This window comes from Ictalurus punctatus, chromosome 14, assembly GCF_001660625.3.
Source record: "Ictalurus punctatus breed USDA103 chromosome 14, Coco_2.0, whole genome shotgun sequence".
NCBI lineage: Eukaryota > Metazoa > Chordata > Actinopteri > Siluriformes > Ictaluridae > Ictalurus > Ictalurus punctatus.
This window is the reverse complement of record NC_030429.2, coordinates 24,231,603-24,250,085: the sequence shown is the minus strand read 5'-3', so window position 1 is coordinate 24,250,085 and position 18,483 is coordinate 24,231,603. Positions and strand designations below refer to the sequence as shown.

At 40.0% G+C, this 18,483-nt stretch overlaps 1 protein-coding gene across 3 annotated transcripts in view; it reads right to left on the bottom strand.

Moving 5' to 3' along the window:
* The window catches only part of anxa6 (annexin A6), a 39,936-nt gene extending 24,898 nt beyond the window's left edge, over nt 1-15,038 (bottom strand). For 2 of the 3 annotated variants that reach the window (XM_017484530.3, XM_047159720.2), the window contains exons 1-5: nt 14,896-15,038; nt 12,043-12,100; nt 7,557-7,641; nt 5,967-6,061; nt 5,461-5,574 (exon numbers count right to left, since the gene is read on the bottom strand). In XM_017484530.3, the coding sequence (XP_017340019.1) occupies nt 5,461-5,574; nt 5,967-6,061; nt 7,557-7,641; nt 12,043-12,051 (303 nt within the window). In that variant the 5' untranslated portion in view covers nt 12,052-12,100; nt 14,896-15,038. 3 annotated transcript variants of the gene reach the window in all.
* Nucleotides 15,039-18,483: the final 3,445 nt, after the last annotated feature.

Sequence of the window (18,483 nt, the reverse complement as noted above, 5' to 3'; positions counted from 1 at the left end):
CTTATATAGCGCTTTTATCCAAAGCACACTGTGTCTCATTCACCCATTCTCACACGCACACACCAATGGTAGCAGAGCTGCCACGCAAGGCGCTAACTTGCCATCGGGAGCGACTCGGGGTTCAGTGTCTCGCCCAAGGACACTTCGGTATGTGGAGTCACGTGGGCCGGGAATCGAACCGCCGACCCTACGATTAGTGGACGACCCGCTCTACCACCTGATCCACAGCCGCCCCAGTATATGCTATTTATTATAAGTCATAATGCCATTAATGCTGAGTGAGCGGCTTCACGAACCACACATGGTCGTACAGCACCATGAAAAAGTCCACAAGTCCACAAGTACACTCTGAAATGAGTCGAGAACCTTTAACCTATGAGATTAAATGAGCAAGGCATCAGCTTGTTTGCATATCGCATAAATTACACACAAATATATTTTGTTCACATTGGTAAAGATCCTTAAATTAAGGCAAGCTACATTCAAATATCACAATCACACATTTGCCAGGTTCATCTAATTAAACATGCACACATTTGCATAAACAAAGGCGGAACTCGAGTCTTCGAATGAGTAAATCGAATTCAAATATTCATTTCGCTCGCAAGTGAAAGAGTGTTTTACTTCAAAATGAAACAATTTTAGCATCAAACCTAACAATTGTGAACAGTTTGGGAAATTTCTCTGTAATGTCCTTCGGAACACGTTGAAAATATAGAGATTTCGAGAAAAATAGTACGCGGTTTAACGTCTTCCCTCTCTAGGTAGTGTGTCTTGTAAGGTTTATGTATGATTGAGCGATATCACACGACAAGACTGCAGTTATACTGATTATATGCACGGCGGTAATTCGGCTTTGGGGCATCGCAGCCGTTCCTGATATTCGCTATAACCGCACGACTGCGAGTGCCATATTGCTTTTATACGACAGCTCTATAATCAAGAAATGAATATTCAGTAAGTGACAGCTCGGACACATTACGGCCAAACGTCGTGTTTATTTTTGCTCCGCTAGTGGAAATAGGTCCCGAAGAAGCTACACTCAGTTTATAGCACGCTGGATAGCTGGCTCACGCCGATTTAAACGTGCTTCCCGTGTGACTGGCTTCACCCGATACGCTTTCACTTTTTAATTCAGAAGTTAAGCTCCTGAAAAGTGTTGTGTGTCGGGTCCACTGACGATGTCGCGAACGCTACTGCAGTGACCGTTTCGTACTGGGAAGTGGACAGACGAGCGAAGTGATACACACAGCAGGACGCCCCGGTGCCATTATGGGAAATATAAGCACTCTTGGAACACCGGTCGACCAATCAGATTAGTGGACCGGAACAAACTGTTGTGTAAAAAGAAATTGATCTATACATCATTCTGACACACATTAGGAGACGTATATTAAGAAACAAGCTTTTCAGGGAGTGGGCGGAGCTTAAAACTAAAGTTGCTATGTTACCGATGATCATGTAGCATATTTCTGTTGGGTTCTGACATTTAGACATGCCGTTGTCTTGGCCCAACTCTGGCAGAGTGGCAGTGCTGGGGCTTGAACCCTCGACCTTCAGATCAGTAACCCAGAGCCTTAACCGCCCAGCCACCACTGCCCCACTGCCCCGCCCAGCCACCACTGCCCCGCCCAGCCACCACTGCCCTGCCCAGGCACCACTGCCCCGCCCAGGCACCACTGCCCCACTGCCCCACCCAGCCACCACTGCCCCACCCCGCCACCACTGCCCTGCCCAGGCACCACTGCCCCACTGCCCCACCCAGCCACCACTGCCCCACCCCGCCACCACTGCCCCGCCCAGGCACCACTGCCCCACTGCCCCGCCCAGCCACCACTGCCCCACTGCCCCGCCCAGCCACCACTGCCCTGCCCAGGCACCACTGCCCCACTGCCCCACCCAGCCACCACTGCCCCACTGCCCCGCCCAGCCACCACTGCCCCACTGCCCCACCCAGCCACCACTGCCCCACTGAAACTTTAGACAGGTTTTTTTTTTTCCACTTTAACCCAAATGTACTCAATCAGCCGAGTCCTGTTCAGTGTCTGATGTTCGCTTCCTTAGTTTTTTACTAAGAATGTAACCATGTAGCTGAATTTTATGGGACGTCAGTAACGAGGCATTCGACTTACCTCTGTCACGGACGTGTAGAGTGCAGATTTTAATGAAACGTGAACAAAACGTAAACTTAGACACAAAAACACGAAGTAGGCTTCTCGAGGCAGGAAGACATGGACTAGAGGACATGACACGACAACTAATGACGACGAAAGACAAAAGCTGGACAATAACGAGGTGCGAGACGTGACTTAAATACTCGTGCTCATTCGCCAAAAAAAACGTGACACGGGTACAGTCATGTGACGTGATCCGGTGAGGTGCAGTGGCTGATGGGAAATGTAGTCATGCTGCCGATTTCAGCGTAACCATAACAACCTTGGCATTTGGAATGTTTTAGATCTCTATGTGTTTGAAGTACAACGTGGGGAAAAAAACCTGTTCTCGTCTTTTGCCAGCAATAATCTAGCCAGCGAAGTGTGCTGGATGATGTATACTTTCCTCCTATAGAGGAATAAATAGCAAATATATATGTATGTTGATTGATCTATAGATCATACTTGTATACATCCCGTGTAGGCTCCGCCTCCCAACGTGGAACAACGGTGGAATTTTACCGAAAGAGCTAGAAGTGATGCAGATGATAGTGTAAGCATGACTACGTTTGACATAAAGGCACACTGGCATGATTCATCTATAATAACTGAGTTATTATAAGTATTACGAGTCTCCTTTTCTCTGTATAGTCACTTTCCTAAAAAATATTTGCTAAAAGATATTAACTAAATGGGAAAGTATAGTTACACCTACAGCACCACGTCTTGTGTTTGTGTTGCAAGTGTTTCCGTCTATCTAAATGAAAATGTTACTGTCTATAGAAACACTTGGGATGCAACGTTAGAGAGGTTGATCGGGGGGGGCGGGTGAAGAAACATATTATGGGATGTGAACAAGGGTGTGTTGAAAACAGTAATGAAACGAGCCATCAGAACTCATCTCATATCCTCACTGCGTCGTTCACTTACCCCACCCTAAAGGCAGCATTAACGGAGCAGATACACAGAGAAAGCAGTCAGTGACACGCACACACACACTCCCACACACACACTAATGTAATGTCAGACTCTTACAGGAACATGTGGGAGAAAAAGAAAAACGGCAGGAAATGAACATTATGCTGAAGTGAGGCTTTCATTATGATCTGTTTACTATGAACTATTCCTGAGAAATAAGAAATGAAACTGAATGCTAAGACTTGAACGTAGGGGGCACTAGAGGGCACTTCGTCACGTTTTATCTACCCTAGAGAGCACTTTTATCATGTTTTATTTGCCATAGGGTCACCATAGAGTGCACTTCATCATGTTTCAGCTACTGTAGGGACACCCTAGTGGGCACTTCATTACGTTTTATCTACCCTTGAGGGTACTTTATCGTGTTTTATTTACCCTAGGGGCACCCTAGAGGGCAATTTATTGTGCTTTATCTACTGTAGGGGCACTTTCTCATGTTTTATCTACCCTAAACAGCACTTTATCCTGTTTTATCTACCCTAAACAGCACTTTATCCTGTTTTATCTACCCCAAACAGCACTTTATCCTGTTTTATCTACCCTAAACAGCACTTTATCCTGTTTTATCTACTCCAAACAGCACTTTATCCTGTTTTATCTACCCTATACAGCACTTTATCCTGTTTTATCTACCCTATACAGCACTTTATCCTGTTTTATCTACCCCAAACAGCACTTTATCCTGTTTTATCTACCCTATACAGCACTTTATCCTGTTTTATCTACCCTAAACAGCACTTTATCCTGTTTTATCTACCCTAAACAGCACTTTATCCTGTTTTATCTACCCTATACAGCACTTCATCCTGTTTTATCTACCCCAAACAGCACTTTATCCTGTTTTATCTACCCTATACAGCACTTTATCCTGTTTTATCTACCCTATACAGCACTTTATCCTGTTTTATCTACCCTAAACAGCACTTTATCCTGTTTTATCTACTCCAAACAGCACTTTATCCTGTTTTATCTACCCTATACAGCACTTTATCCTGTTTTATCTACCCTAAACAGCACTTTATCCTGTTTTATCTACCCCAAACAGCACTTTATCCTGTTTTATCTACCCCAAACAGCACTTTATCCTGTTTTATCTACCCTATACAGCACTTTATCCTGTTTTATCTACCCTATACAGCACTTTATCCTGTTTTATCTACCCTATACAGCACTTCATCCTGTTTTATCTACCCTATACAGCACTTCATCCTGTTTTATCTACCCTATACAGCACTTTATCCTGTTTTATCTACCCTAAACAGCACTTTATCCTGTTTTATCTACCCTAAACAGCACTTTATCCTGTTTTATCTACCCCAAACAGCACTTTATCCTGTTTTATCTACCCTATACAGCACTTTATCCTGTTTTATCTACCCTATACAGCACTTCATCCTGTTTTATCTACCCTATACAGCACTTTATCCTGTTTTATCTACCCCAAACAGCACTTTATCCTGTTTTATCTACCCTATACAGCACTTTATCCTGTTTTATCTACCCTAAACAGCACTTTATCCTGTTTTATCTACCCTATACAGCACTTTATCCTGTTTTATCTACCCCAAACAGCACTTTATCCTGTTTTATCTACCCTAAACAGCACTTTATCCTGTTTTATCTACCCTAAACAGCACTTTATCCTGTTTTATCTACCCTATACAGCACTTTATCCTGTTTTATCTACCCCAAACAGCACTTTATCCTGTTTTATCTACCCTAAACAGCACTTTATCCTGTTTTATCTACCCTAAACAGCACTTTATCCTGTTTTATCTACCCTAAACAGCACTTTATCCTGTTTTATCTACCCTAAACAGCACTTTATCCTGTTTTATCTACCCTAAACAGCACTTTATCCTGTTTTATCTACCCTAAACAGCACTTTATCCTGTTTTATCTACCCTAGAGGGCACTTTTGCTGAATTTTTTAAACCATGTTAAGACTTTTGCACACAGCGCACACCCCCCACCCCCCATCCCTACCCTGAGTGAGACAGTGCATTAAGGGGATAATAATGAAGTACACACTAAGTGGCCAGTTGGTTAAGTACTAGATGAGTCCGCCTAAAAAAATGGCCACTAAACAAAAAAGAATAACAAAAAACACAATACACACTAAATGACAGAAATACACAGACTGTGTAATCTAACCCAAGTCTAAAACTATACGATAAAGGACGAATGTTTTTCAATCATTTCAATCATTTTTTCCATCAACACAAGCCAAACCCTGGCATGCACAGCATGCAGAAACTCTGAGCAGCTTCTAGAGTTCATGAAGCTGTCGATGGATTTCAGTCTCAGTTGTATTTAGATATTTTCCTACCTTGATTGCGTCCTTGATCTCTTTGGCATCGTGATACGCTGGGGTTCTCATTAAACTCACAATCAGACGCTCAAACTTGCCCGTCAGTTCATACTTCAGATCCGCAATCAAGTCCTTTATGAGCAACAATAAGTGGATGAAAACAGATTTTTGAGAAAGTTTAAGTCAGCACCTTATTTATCCATTCATCATATAATTACTTTCACTGGGGAAAAAAATTGATCACTTGCGCTTGTATACTATAATGCTTTTATCTGGCTAGTGAACAGAATTGTTTAATAGTGTTTGTTAAAAATGAAATAAATGCAGTCAAATAAGGAATCTTATAGAACCGCAGTGTCATATTTCTGTCCAAATGGTACAGATTTTATTTCTGAGCATAAAAACTTGCCTGTAATGGTGTGTATAAAGGAACCCGACTTTATAAAGGAGTATACCATATTGTAACGTAGCATGATGTTTGTAATTATCTGAGAAGCTTTTTACTGCTGGAGATGATCCAGTACCTTTCCATAAAGTGACTTGTAGGCACTGCAAATTTCCTGTCTCTGAGCGTTGCTTCTGGAGGTGACCAGATCCAAAATGGCCTCCTTGTCACTTCCTGAAACAGCAAAAAATGTTTAGTTTATATGATATTCAATCTTATATTGTCTCCAGATATTTTGTCTGTTTTGTCATTTTTTACTCATGTGGCAGACGCTATAATCCTTTTATATACTACAGTCTAATCCAACCGTATTATTATAAAACAAAACATTTTTCAAACTAATCTTCATCTACTGCATCTGTAGTGTCTGTTCAAATACCACAGACATATTTTATCTTTCCAGTAATGAGAAAGAAAACTTACTCAAACTCACTTATAATAAAAAAAAAAAGTCTAAGGGCAGCTGTTGCATTCATCAATAAAAAAATATTTTTTAAAAATGTTGTGAATTCTTCAAACATCCATGTCTGTACAATTCATTAGTTTAGAAATGAGAATACTTTTTCGAAGGATTATTCTGTAAAGTGTAAAGCAGTCGGAACTACATTTTACTGTATCGGTCCAGTGTTGACAAGTTGGATAAAAATCCAGCTTTTCCACCAAATCCACCAAAAAAGTTGGATAAAAAAACACCTTTAATGCGACTGTCTCTCCTTTAATACGACCGTCTCTCCTTTAATGCGACCGTCTCTCCTTTAATTCGACTGTCTCTCCTTTAATGCGACTGTCTCTCCTTTAATGCGACCGTCTCTCCTTTAATTCGACTGTCTCTCCTTTAATTCGACTGTCTCTCCTTTATTGCGCTGTCTCTCCTTTAATGCGACTGTCTCTCCTTTAATGCGACTGTCTCTCCTTTAATACGACCGTCTCTCCTTTAATACGACCGTCTCTCCTTTAATGTGACTGTCTCTCCTTTAATACGACCGTCTCTCCTTTAATGTGACCGTCTCTCCTTTAATGCGACCGTCTCTCCTTTATTGCGACCGTCTCTCCTTTAATGCGACCGTCTCTCCTTTATTGCGACCGTCTCTCCTTTAATGCGACTGTCTCTCCTTTATTGCGACTGTCTCTCCTTTAATGCGACTGTCTCTCCTTTAATGCGACTGTCTCTCCTTTAATGCGACTGTCTCTCCTTTAATGCGACCGTCTCTCCTTTAATGCGACCGTCTCTCCTTTAATGCGACACTCTCTCCTTTAATGCGACCGCCTCTCCTTTAATACGACGGTCTCTCCTTTAGTGCGACCGTCTCTCCTTTAATACAACCGTCTCTCCTTTAATGCGACTGTCTCTCCTTTAATACGACCGCCTCTCCTTTAATATGACCGTCTCTCCTTTAATACGACCGCCTCTCCTTTAATACGACCGTCTCTCCTTTAATACGACCGTCTCTCCTTTAATACGACCGCCTCTCCTTTAATACGACCGTCTCTCCTTTAATACGACCGTCTCTCCTTTAATACGACCGTCTCTCCTTTAATATGACTGTCTTTCCTTTAATATGACTGTCTTTCCTTTAATGCGACTGTCTCTCCTTTAATGTGAACCTTAACCAGAACAGACCCTCCAAAACCCTAAAATGCGGATTAGAATTAGGCCACGGCTCCTCACCAAAGCCTTTCATGGCATTGTAGAGCGCTTCAGCATCGCTGCTAGCATTGAATCCTGGGAAATCTTTCACTGTGCCTCGGAATCCCTGAAACGGAAAGAGGGACATTTAAATCTGGGTAAAGTTCTGTAGGTGATTATTGTTTCTCTCCTCTTGCATGATCTGAAAAGCATTGCCCCACAGGGAATGCTTTATATATATATATATATATATATATATATATATATATATATATATATATATATATATATATATATATATGTATGTATATATATATATAAAGCTTGCCAAAATATCTAATGTTTAAACATGAATGAGCAGAAAGGTGTATGTTTATTCTCCTAGCATTAGAGTGAAAATACCTAGATGTGTCTCATCTGTTTAGAGCCTGAAGCGCTAGTCAAAAGCAGTAATATCAAGCAGCACTACAAAAATATATATAAGCACTCTCTTATTTCTCTCTTATTTCTATCCAGAAACGAATCATTAATGGTTACGCATTAACAGGTAACTGTTGTCGCAATTCAGTCATGTGGTTTTTTTTTTTATCCCAAGAAGGAATTTTATGGATCTTCACAATTTTTTAAAATGTCTCTGTTATAAATATTTCAGGGAAAAAAAGAAAGAAAAAAAAAGGAAAAAAAAAAAGAAATTCGATTATAAAACCCGCACTAGAGAAATATTGATGATGGGCTTTGTTTAGCAAATGTGCTGCTGAAGCGCAGGATCGCTCAGCGTTTCCTCTCACACAGATCAATACTCAATAATGCAAAGGCAGCAACTTGAACACGAACACACACACACACACACACACACACACACACACACACACACACACTGTATCTCACACAGAAGTTATCAACAATGAGACAGTGTCATGTGACGCTATTTATCTTAACACAAAGCACTATTTTGATGACAGATGTGACCGGAGTCCAATCCGAGCTATAAGAGAGACCGGAGTAAGATGAGCTTCTGGGTAACACGAGCATTTAGGGGACTATACATAAAACACATAATCATCAAATTCCGAATTATCGAAAGCTGTTGTTTTTATTTAAACTCAACGAACAGCTAAAAAGGCATCGTTTCACCCTGACCAGCTAACAAGCCTTTAACAAAATGTTCGCTGCTATGAGCTAAAGTAGCTAGCCTACTAGGCTAGTTCTTGATTTATGTCAGTCAGACATGTCAAAAAATATATAATGTTACCATAGCAACCAAAACTATTTGATCACTAACGTTAGCTAAATTAGCTAGACAGTGTTAGCTATGTGTTAGCTGATGTGTTAGCTAGACAGTGTTAGTTATGTGTTAGCTGCTGTGTTAGCTAGACAGTGTTAGCTATGTGTTAGCTGCTGTGTTACCTAGACAGTGTTAGCTATGTGTTAGCTGCTGTGTTAGCTAGACAGTGTTAGCTATGTGTTAGCTGCTGTGTTAGCTAGACAGTGTTAGCTCTGTGTTAGCTGTTGTGTTAGCTAGACAGTGTTAGCTATGTGTTAGCTGCTGTTACCTAGACAGTGTTAGCTATGTGTTAGCTGCTGTGTTAGCTAGACAGTGTTAGCTATGTGTTAGCTGCTGTGTTAGCTAGACAGTGTTAGCTATGTGTTAGCTGCTGTGTTAGCTAGACAGTGTTAGCTATGTGTTAGCTGCTGTGTTAGCTAGACAGTGTTAGCTCTGTGTTAGCTGCTGTGTTAGCTAGACAGTGTTAGCTATGTGTTAGCTGCTGTGTTAGCTAGACAGTGTTAGCTATGTGTTAGACATGTGGGCTGTAATTTTTCTGGCAGCACAAAATCAACCTCTAATCTCTGAATTTTAGTGCTGTGTTAACAAATTTACACTTACATTTACATTTATTCATTTAGCAGACGCTTTTATCCAAAGCATTGGATGAAAGGAATTCGAAAATTTTGACAGATTTGACCTTAGTGCATATTAATGTATTATTTAAATCATTTTTAAATTCAGGGGATTTTTAAGCATTACAAACAGACGAAATTGAAAAATAGCGCAGAGTTTAAAACGGTCATAGCGCCATTACTTTCCTCCTCAGCAGATAGACCGGTGTCGGGTTCAGGTGGGGGCGTGGCCTAAACTATGAAGGCGGAGATTGTACATTATTCTGCATGTGATTTGACTCTGGGTCTTATGTATAGAAATATGTACAGGTGCTATTTCTGAGCCAAACAATGTCTTTAATAGTGTGTGCATGATGATTTGATTTGCAGGGGGGCTCAAATTGTGCCTTTTCTTTTGTATATAGATGCATGAGTGAACAATTGCCTCAGCGTCCAGCAGAATAGTTAGGCTGTAGACCAGCAGACTCACGAAGAGGAGCTATGCGAGGCAAATCAAATGGTTCACCGCAGCCTAGTCAAACAGCAGTGTGGAGAAAGCATCTATCAGGTTTATGGGTCTTGGCCATTGGGACTGACAGAGCATGCTGGGGTGTCGAGACACTCCCTCTAGTGGTCCGACATGCGGTATATCGTGGTGGAAGCAGAACCTTCAAGTCTAGGGGGCAGTGTTCTGAGTGTATCTTATGAAGTGCATACTTAACATAGTAAAAAAAAATGGTTCAACCCTTATTTATAACTACAGCTGTTTTGTGACAAGCCATACAGTGCCTTGCATAAGTATTTATTCTCCCTTGAACTTTTCCACTACGAGTCAGTGACTGGGTAAAGAGAGGGATTAGTCATAGAAATAAACAAGAGACCATGAGTGACTCTGGTATCCACAGCTCAGATCTGAGGAGCCGTTCCCAGCCCAAACATTCCACAATGCTGGGGTTTATGGAAGAATTTGGGAAGAAAGCCGTTAATGGCGGAAAAAAAACAAAAAAGCTATGAAATCCCATTTGGAGACTCAGCAAACATGGAGGAAAAGGTTCTCTAGTGTGATGAGACCACACCTGAATTTCTTTTGCCAAAAACAGTGAGCCAAAATATCAGTATCCAGATATGCAAAGCCAATACAAAGAGACACATCCCAGAAGACTGTAAGTGCAGCCAGAGGTGATTCTGAGGGGGCAAATATTTATGCAAACAACAAACATTTGCTTTTATGGTTACTTACTTATACTTATGCATGGCACTGTACGGCACTCCCATTTTTTATTTTTTTTAAAGCTCCTCCTTCTGAGAGTCTCCAGTATGACATACGGGAATAGAGAGCAAACAGCTGACACCTGTCCTAGTCTACAGCTGCCCCATGGCCTCATCATTTAGGTGCAGTGTGTGGGGTGTGTGTGTGTGTGTGTGTGTGTGTATGGGTTTCACCTTACTCATACAGCACCATTCACCCTGTAGCAGAATCCTGTTTCTGACTGAGTGAGCACAAACTCCATATGACTGTGCGTTTCTGCTTCTTCTTTCATTCCCATGTAATTCTTGCTCGAGAGGCTTTTTCGCCTGGAAAAATGGCCGAGAGCCAGAAACCTCCACTTTACAGCCACAGAGTTTATCTGTCAAGGCCCATTTTCGATAGGACAGCTGTGAGGGGGGAACACTCGCCATAACAGAGCCCTTAGCAACGGTGACCTCAGTAAACAAACATCCCACCACTCACACGCTCGCTAACGGAGACGATAAAGCAGGAGGAAAGATGAACTCGGAAAAGACGAGTCCGTGAACAGAATGTACTGGGACAAATGTTGGATACGGATGATTCCGCGACTGGGGTTCCATTTCTCTCGCACTATTAATTATGTCAAATAAATGTAAACGACATGTGAAACGTTTTCAGATAAGCTACTTAAAGTCCCCATGAAATCAAAAAGGAAAATCTGCGGCTTTTAGGTCAACTACAAGCTAGCGCGCTCGAAAACAATGACAACATTCGCATTCGGAAGATATACGCGTTCGAAATTTACCACCGGTACGGATCAACAATTTTGATGACATCATTCTGCACGTCAGCGTCTGTCATCACATTTTCTGTCCAATCAAATGCTCTGTAGAATCTGAAGCGTCCCGCTCGTAACGTTATAAAAAATCACCTCGCCGAAGTCGCCGTCGTTGAGCGACCGGTATTTAAAAAAGAGGACGAGCCACTCGATATGTCCCGCCCTGACTTCCTGTTTCTTGAAATTACGCATCAAATAGCGCTGGGCATTTCAATGCATTTCACTGGGAGTTTAAACCATTAAAATACTTTAAAATCGAGATCCCTCCCCTTTATATCTCGCTTATCCTCCGCCATTCCAAAGTCAGGGGTCGTATATACTGACCGGGTAGAATGTCTCGAAAAACTAGAGCCAATCGACAACTTTAAGCATCATTTTCATTCTCAGTTCCTGCTGTCCCACTGTTCCCTTTCCCACTCGGTAAGAGACACACAGTCACCCGAGCCGAGCCTGCATGCAGTGCAGCAGAAACGCAGTGCAGTGACTCATCAGTAATCAGCCTCAGGATCTCAGCATCATCTAAACACTGTAAGTCTTATTCGTGTGAAACAGAAGCTTTGGTTCGTCGAGCTTTGGCTTACCTTGCCCATGATGTCTTTATTCGAAGGGTCTCAATGGAATGATGGACTACAATTGAACCTGGGGAAAGAAATATATATATATTCTTATTTGTTTTGTAGAAGTGAGCTGGAGTGCAGAACAGGCATGTTGAGGTTCAGAGGATATTCTAGCAGAAGAAGAAAAAAAAAAACCCCACATAAAGAAATAAAACAACTGTAATGTAGATCATTTTGCACTACTGAATGTAGTCTCTGTCTGGTTCTTTATTTATCTCAAAATCCTTTTCTTAAATACATGCTGTAAAATATATATATATATATATATATATATATATATATATATATATATATATATATATATATATATATATACTCACTTCAAACATCACTCAGTTGCATGTCTACAGTATGTACGTATTGCATTTCGAACTGGAAACCATTTCATCTCGATTAGATTTCTTCAACAGCTCCAGATTTATGCTGCAATCCATCGAAATCCGATCTAAACATGCTTCCGCTCCAGACACAGATGTTTCCGGAGCATGTGCGCGTGATTATTTGTCTGACAATGGTCCAATCACGTTAGTGAAATCGGGCTGAAATCAACAGGACGCCGAATTACGAATCTAAACGTACAAAGAGTCTTTAAAATAAATAAATATCTACAGTCATACGAAGTGGCATTTTCAGTTGAATTCGAGGAAACCAATTGACGCATTCGTCGTGCTGAACTATTTAAACTTGCTTTTGTTTGATTTGTTCGTCGCAAACAGCTGAAAGTCTGCACGTTTTGATAATAAAACTGATTTGCAATGGGGGTTGAATCATTTGGAATGCACCTGTAGTTTTGTCAAGTAGTAAACGATGCATATTGTCAGACTGATAGCCATATTGAACTGAAGAGTTCCCGACCGGGAATTCCCAGTTGAATGAGCGTTCCGTCGCGCTTTTCCCAGTCGGAGGCCGGGTTTTTCCGAGTTTTGAGTACAATGGATTGCTTTATTAAACCTTGAGAGGCGAAGTGCACAATAGAAGGCAGAAAAATGTGATGTCTTCTGTCCAAGATGGCTGCCTTCAAAACGTTTTGTTTATGTTTATTCTCACAGTTGAATATCAAATCTACCCCTCTCACCACTCCGGGGGCGAAACCCCAGCTGTTGAAAAGATGAAATGTTGCAGTGTTAGCATGGTGTGTGAATTCTACATCAGAGATTTATTTCAGTGTTAGACTGCTAGGTTTCATATTTACTTTTTTTTTTTAAACAAACAAACGGCCACGCCCATTTCAGGTTTAAATCCTGATACAGATACGAATATTTGCCGCGTTAAATAGATACAGACACAGATGTTTATAGATTACAGAAAGTGTATCCTAAACCACATCACGGAAACAAGTGACCATAGACAAGTGAACGTAGATATTTACAGAAAAAAAAAAGTAGCTTGTGTGAGACAGACGTCCATTACTCGTTAGATTTCACTACCCTGACACTAAAAATTTCTTTCCTGATGAACTACATTCTGCATAAAGGGTTAATTGTGTGCGTTTGATTTGAGCCTGGAATACCCCTTTAATGGCCACGGTACCACTGGAGTACATCTGGGTTTATTCATGACTCGGCTGTAAGGAATGTAAAACACAGAGTGAAATGAGAACCTACACGGTTTAAACAAAGCAGTGTGTTTAGCCGTGCTGTCCAGATTCTCAGCACTCTATATACAGTCAGTATACAATATATAAACGGAGCCGTCACCCCCAAAACTCAGGCCGACACGTGTCTCTTGGAAGTAGTCCAAGCGATTTAAGGCAAGGCCACATTTTCCACAGGATACTCTCCCTAACGCCATTAAAGCTCGCACAATGTGCTTTTTCTCTCCCAAGCGTGGAAGCATGATACCTGTAGAAACGCCGAGTGCTGCAGACTTACACTACAAACTTAGAAACCTTCCTTAAGGGAGAAATACGCAAACAGGGAAAAAGTAAGGAAAGCAGTGCAATTTACAGTTATGATCCGCCCCTAATCTCTATATAGACTATTTATAGCTTCATTTAACATTGGACAAGTGTGCTGAGTAATAATTTAAAAAAAATGTAAATGTAAACATATGCACTGTGTAGACGTTATAAAGTTATAAAGACGGGAGACGAGCTGTCACTGTGGTATATTACGACATTGTTTGAGTTTAAAGCAGAGTCCAGAAATAGACAGAGAGACACAGAGAGAGAGAGAGAGAGAGAGAGAGAGACAGAGACTTTTTTGACTTTTATGACGCCTTTAATGCATCACTTTTGGTATATTTACATATTTTAAAATGAAACCATTAGACCCCCCACCCACACCCTCCACCCAGGAACCCAAACCCCTTCGAGAAAGAGAGAGAGAAACAGAGAGAGAGACAGAGAGAGAGAGAGACATGTCCACTGCCACACCCAGAGGTCTCCAAGCCCCTTCCCTACAGATTAATATACAGTATACGTAATACGGTACGCCAATCAACACCTCATTCTGTATGATTATTAAATCTGCTTATACATTACACACACTATAAATACACTCTATTTAAGATATACACTATACATTATATATATATATATATATATATATATATATATATATATATATATATATATAAATCAAGACACTATGAGCACTAAATAGTTATCACAGTAGTATTAAAGGAGCAGACATGGGTTCACAAAGTGTCTGAACTGTAGAGTAACTTTCTCTCTTGTTATTATTCGTTATCACTATCAGGATCCCGTTATACGGTTGCTTACGTCATGCATTAAATACATTAAAATACAACAGGCATGAATGTAACAGCATTGTGAACAGAAAAAAAGTGTGTGTGTGTGTGTGTGTGTTTGCTCACCTCCTGTGTGCTTTTGCGCTCCCTGCAGAGATCACACACACGGTTCTCTCTCTCTCTCGCTCTCTCTCTCTCTCTCTCACACACACACACACACACACTCCACCCCCGCAGTCCAGCCTCAGAAATGAGCGACAGCAAGGCAGCTGCCCTCTAGCGCTCTTCTCGCGCGGCTCTGACGTCATCGCGGTGACGCGCACATGCAACCCCCACTACCCCCCCCCCCAGCACGTTCATGTTTTTATTTATTTAATTATATATATATATATATATATATATATATATATATATATATATATATATATATATAGTAAATATATTATTGTGTATTTAAGTATACAATAATAAAACACATTAAAGTTCACAGGAAACACTAGAAAACTAGCCTTATGAAAAAAGCACACACACGTTTCATATGTTATGTAAAAGATATGATACGGGACACGTAAAAAACCATGAACGTGCTATTTCCTTACACGTAAGCCCAGTAAAGACATTTCATGTGAATAATATCTGATAGATAAAAGCATATGTGGAAAAACTAACCTACGGAGGAAAATGAATCATGTATCATAAAACCCAAATGTTAAAACTGACTGCTGCGGTCTTTTAAGAAACACAGTAGCTGAAAAAAAAAAGCACAAATCTGAGTTCGTATTGATCACATGACTCACAAGAGTTATGCCATCATAAAATTTAAGAGCTAATCACATCCCGGTATGCAAATGAGGGGCATGAAGCAGCAGGTTACTGAGGGTTAGGGTGGGGCATTGTATTTTTATTAACATGGAATTGTTACTTAGGGTTAAACGTGGCTTTTAGACAGGCACAAAATGCTTGATGTGTGTTTTTTCATGTATTGAACACTATGGTGATGTTCCTGCATTCTTTCAGCCTATTAAAATCTTTCGATTTGGGATGATCTGCACTGACGTGTGTTTTGTTTTCTTTCTGTTTTTTTTTTTTCAGATAAGTAACAAAGTGAATGAAATATTATACATAACTATAAATATATGCGTCTGTAGTTTACAAATACTGGACAGTTAAGGTAGGATGTGACTCGGGTGGTGTGTAGCGTGGTGTATGGATGTATTCGCAGGTGAGTACATGGAAGTGTGTGGGATTGAGCTGAGAGTGAGGAACAGAGCAGTGCTGCATGTGTGTGACAGTTGAGCTCCTGACCGAGCTATTTCTGTAAGAGCACAGGGTCATTCCCGTAATACGGCGAGGAATTCAGAACAGCATAAACACACACATACACACACACACACACACACACACACACACACACACACACAGACAGAGCCAGGCCTGCATGCTCATAGTTTACACACCCACACTATCATAATCTCAGTCTCCCCATATGGTGGTCTGATTTCTGTCAGTAACTGAAGACTCCAGGAAGTAACTCTTCCCAAAGTTTCGTGACACTACACGGAATTTCTTTTTAAACAAGTTAATGTGCTCTGTCTTCTCTTAAAATTACATTGTTATATAGTATAATACCACAGCGCTGCTGAATTCTTGATTCTGATTGATCAGAAGATTCTTATATTCCTATAAATTCATATTCCTATATTCCTATATTCATATTCATTCATATTCCTATATTCCTATACATTCATATATTCCTATTCATTCCTATATTTCAATACATTCCTATATTCTATACATTCATATTCCTATATTCCATACATTCATATTCCTATATTCCTATACATTCATATATTCCATACATTCATATTCCTATATTCCTATACATTCATATTCCTATATTCCTATACATTCCTATATTCCATACATTCATATTCCTATATTCCTATACATTCATATTCCTATATTCCATACATTCATATTCCTATATTCCTATACATTCCTATATTCCTATACATTCATATTCCTATATTCCTATACATTCATATTCCTATATTCCATACATTCATATTCCTATATTCCTATACATTCATATACCTATATTCCTATACATTCCTAGATTCCTATACATTCATATTCCTATATTCCATACATTCATATTCCTATATTCCATACATTCATATTCCTATATTCCTATACATTCATATTCCTATATTCCATACATTCATATTCCTATATTCCATACATTCATATACCTATATTCCTATACATTCATATTCCTATATTCCTATACATTCATATTCCTATATTCCATACATTCATATTCCTATATTCCTATCCATTCCTATATTCCATACATTCATATTCCTATATTCCTATACATTCATATTCCTATATTCCTATACATTCATATTCCTATATTCCATACATTCATATTCCTATATTCCTATACATTCATATTCCTATATTCCTATACATTCCTATATTCCTATACATTCATATTCCTATATTCCTATACATTCATATTCCTATATTACTATACATTCCTATATACTATACATTCATATTCCTATATTCCTATACATTCATATTCCTATATTCCTATACATTCCTATATTCCATGCATTCATAATCCTATACATTCCTATATTCCATGCATTCATATTCCTATATTCCTATATATTCCTATATTCCTATACATTCATATATTCCTATTCATTCCTATATTCCTATTCATTCATATTCCTATATTCCTATACATTCCTATATTCGTATTCATTCCTATATTCCTATACATTCATATTCCTATACATTCCTATATTCCAATACATTCCTATTCCTATATTACTATATATTCCTATATTCCTCTATTCCTATATTCCAATACATTCCTATTCCTATATTCCTATAAATTCCTATATTCCATACATTCATATTCCTGTATTCCTATACATTCCTATATTCCAATACCTTCCTATTCCTATATTCCTATTCATTCCTATATTCCTATACATTCATATATTCCTATACATTCCTATAATCCTATATTCATATTCATTCCTATATTCCAATACATTCCTATTCCTACATTCCTCTATTCATATATTATTATACATTCCTATTCCTATACATTCCTATATTCCTGTACCACATATTAACAACTACACGGTCCTGTAGGTTCATTCTGTATAACATCCAGAAAATCAGACCCTACCTCACCGAACAATCTACACAACTACTAGTCCAAGCTCTTGTTATATCAAAACTGGACTACCGCGACGCACTACTCTCGGCCCTCCCAGCCAGCGCCATCAAACCCCTCCAGATGATTCAGAATGCAGCAGCACACCTTGTCTTCAACCAGCCCAAAAGGACCCATGTCACACCCTTCTTCATCGCCCTTCACTGGCTTCCTGTAGCCACACGTATCAAATTCAAGACCTTGATGCTCACATACAAGGCCTTGTTTGGAACAGCCTCACCCCCAAACACACCCCCCCCCCCCCCCCCACCACCACCACCACCTCAACACTCTCCTTGAGGTTTACGTTCCCTCATGCAATCTGCGATCAATTAATGACCAGCGCTTAGTAGTGTCTACTCAGCGTGGCTCAAGGTCCCTTTCCAGAACCTTCACACTAACCTCAGTGGTGAATTGAACTTCCAACCTCAATCCGGACCGCAGAATCTCTCACCATCTTCAAAACACAGCTAAAG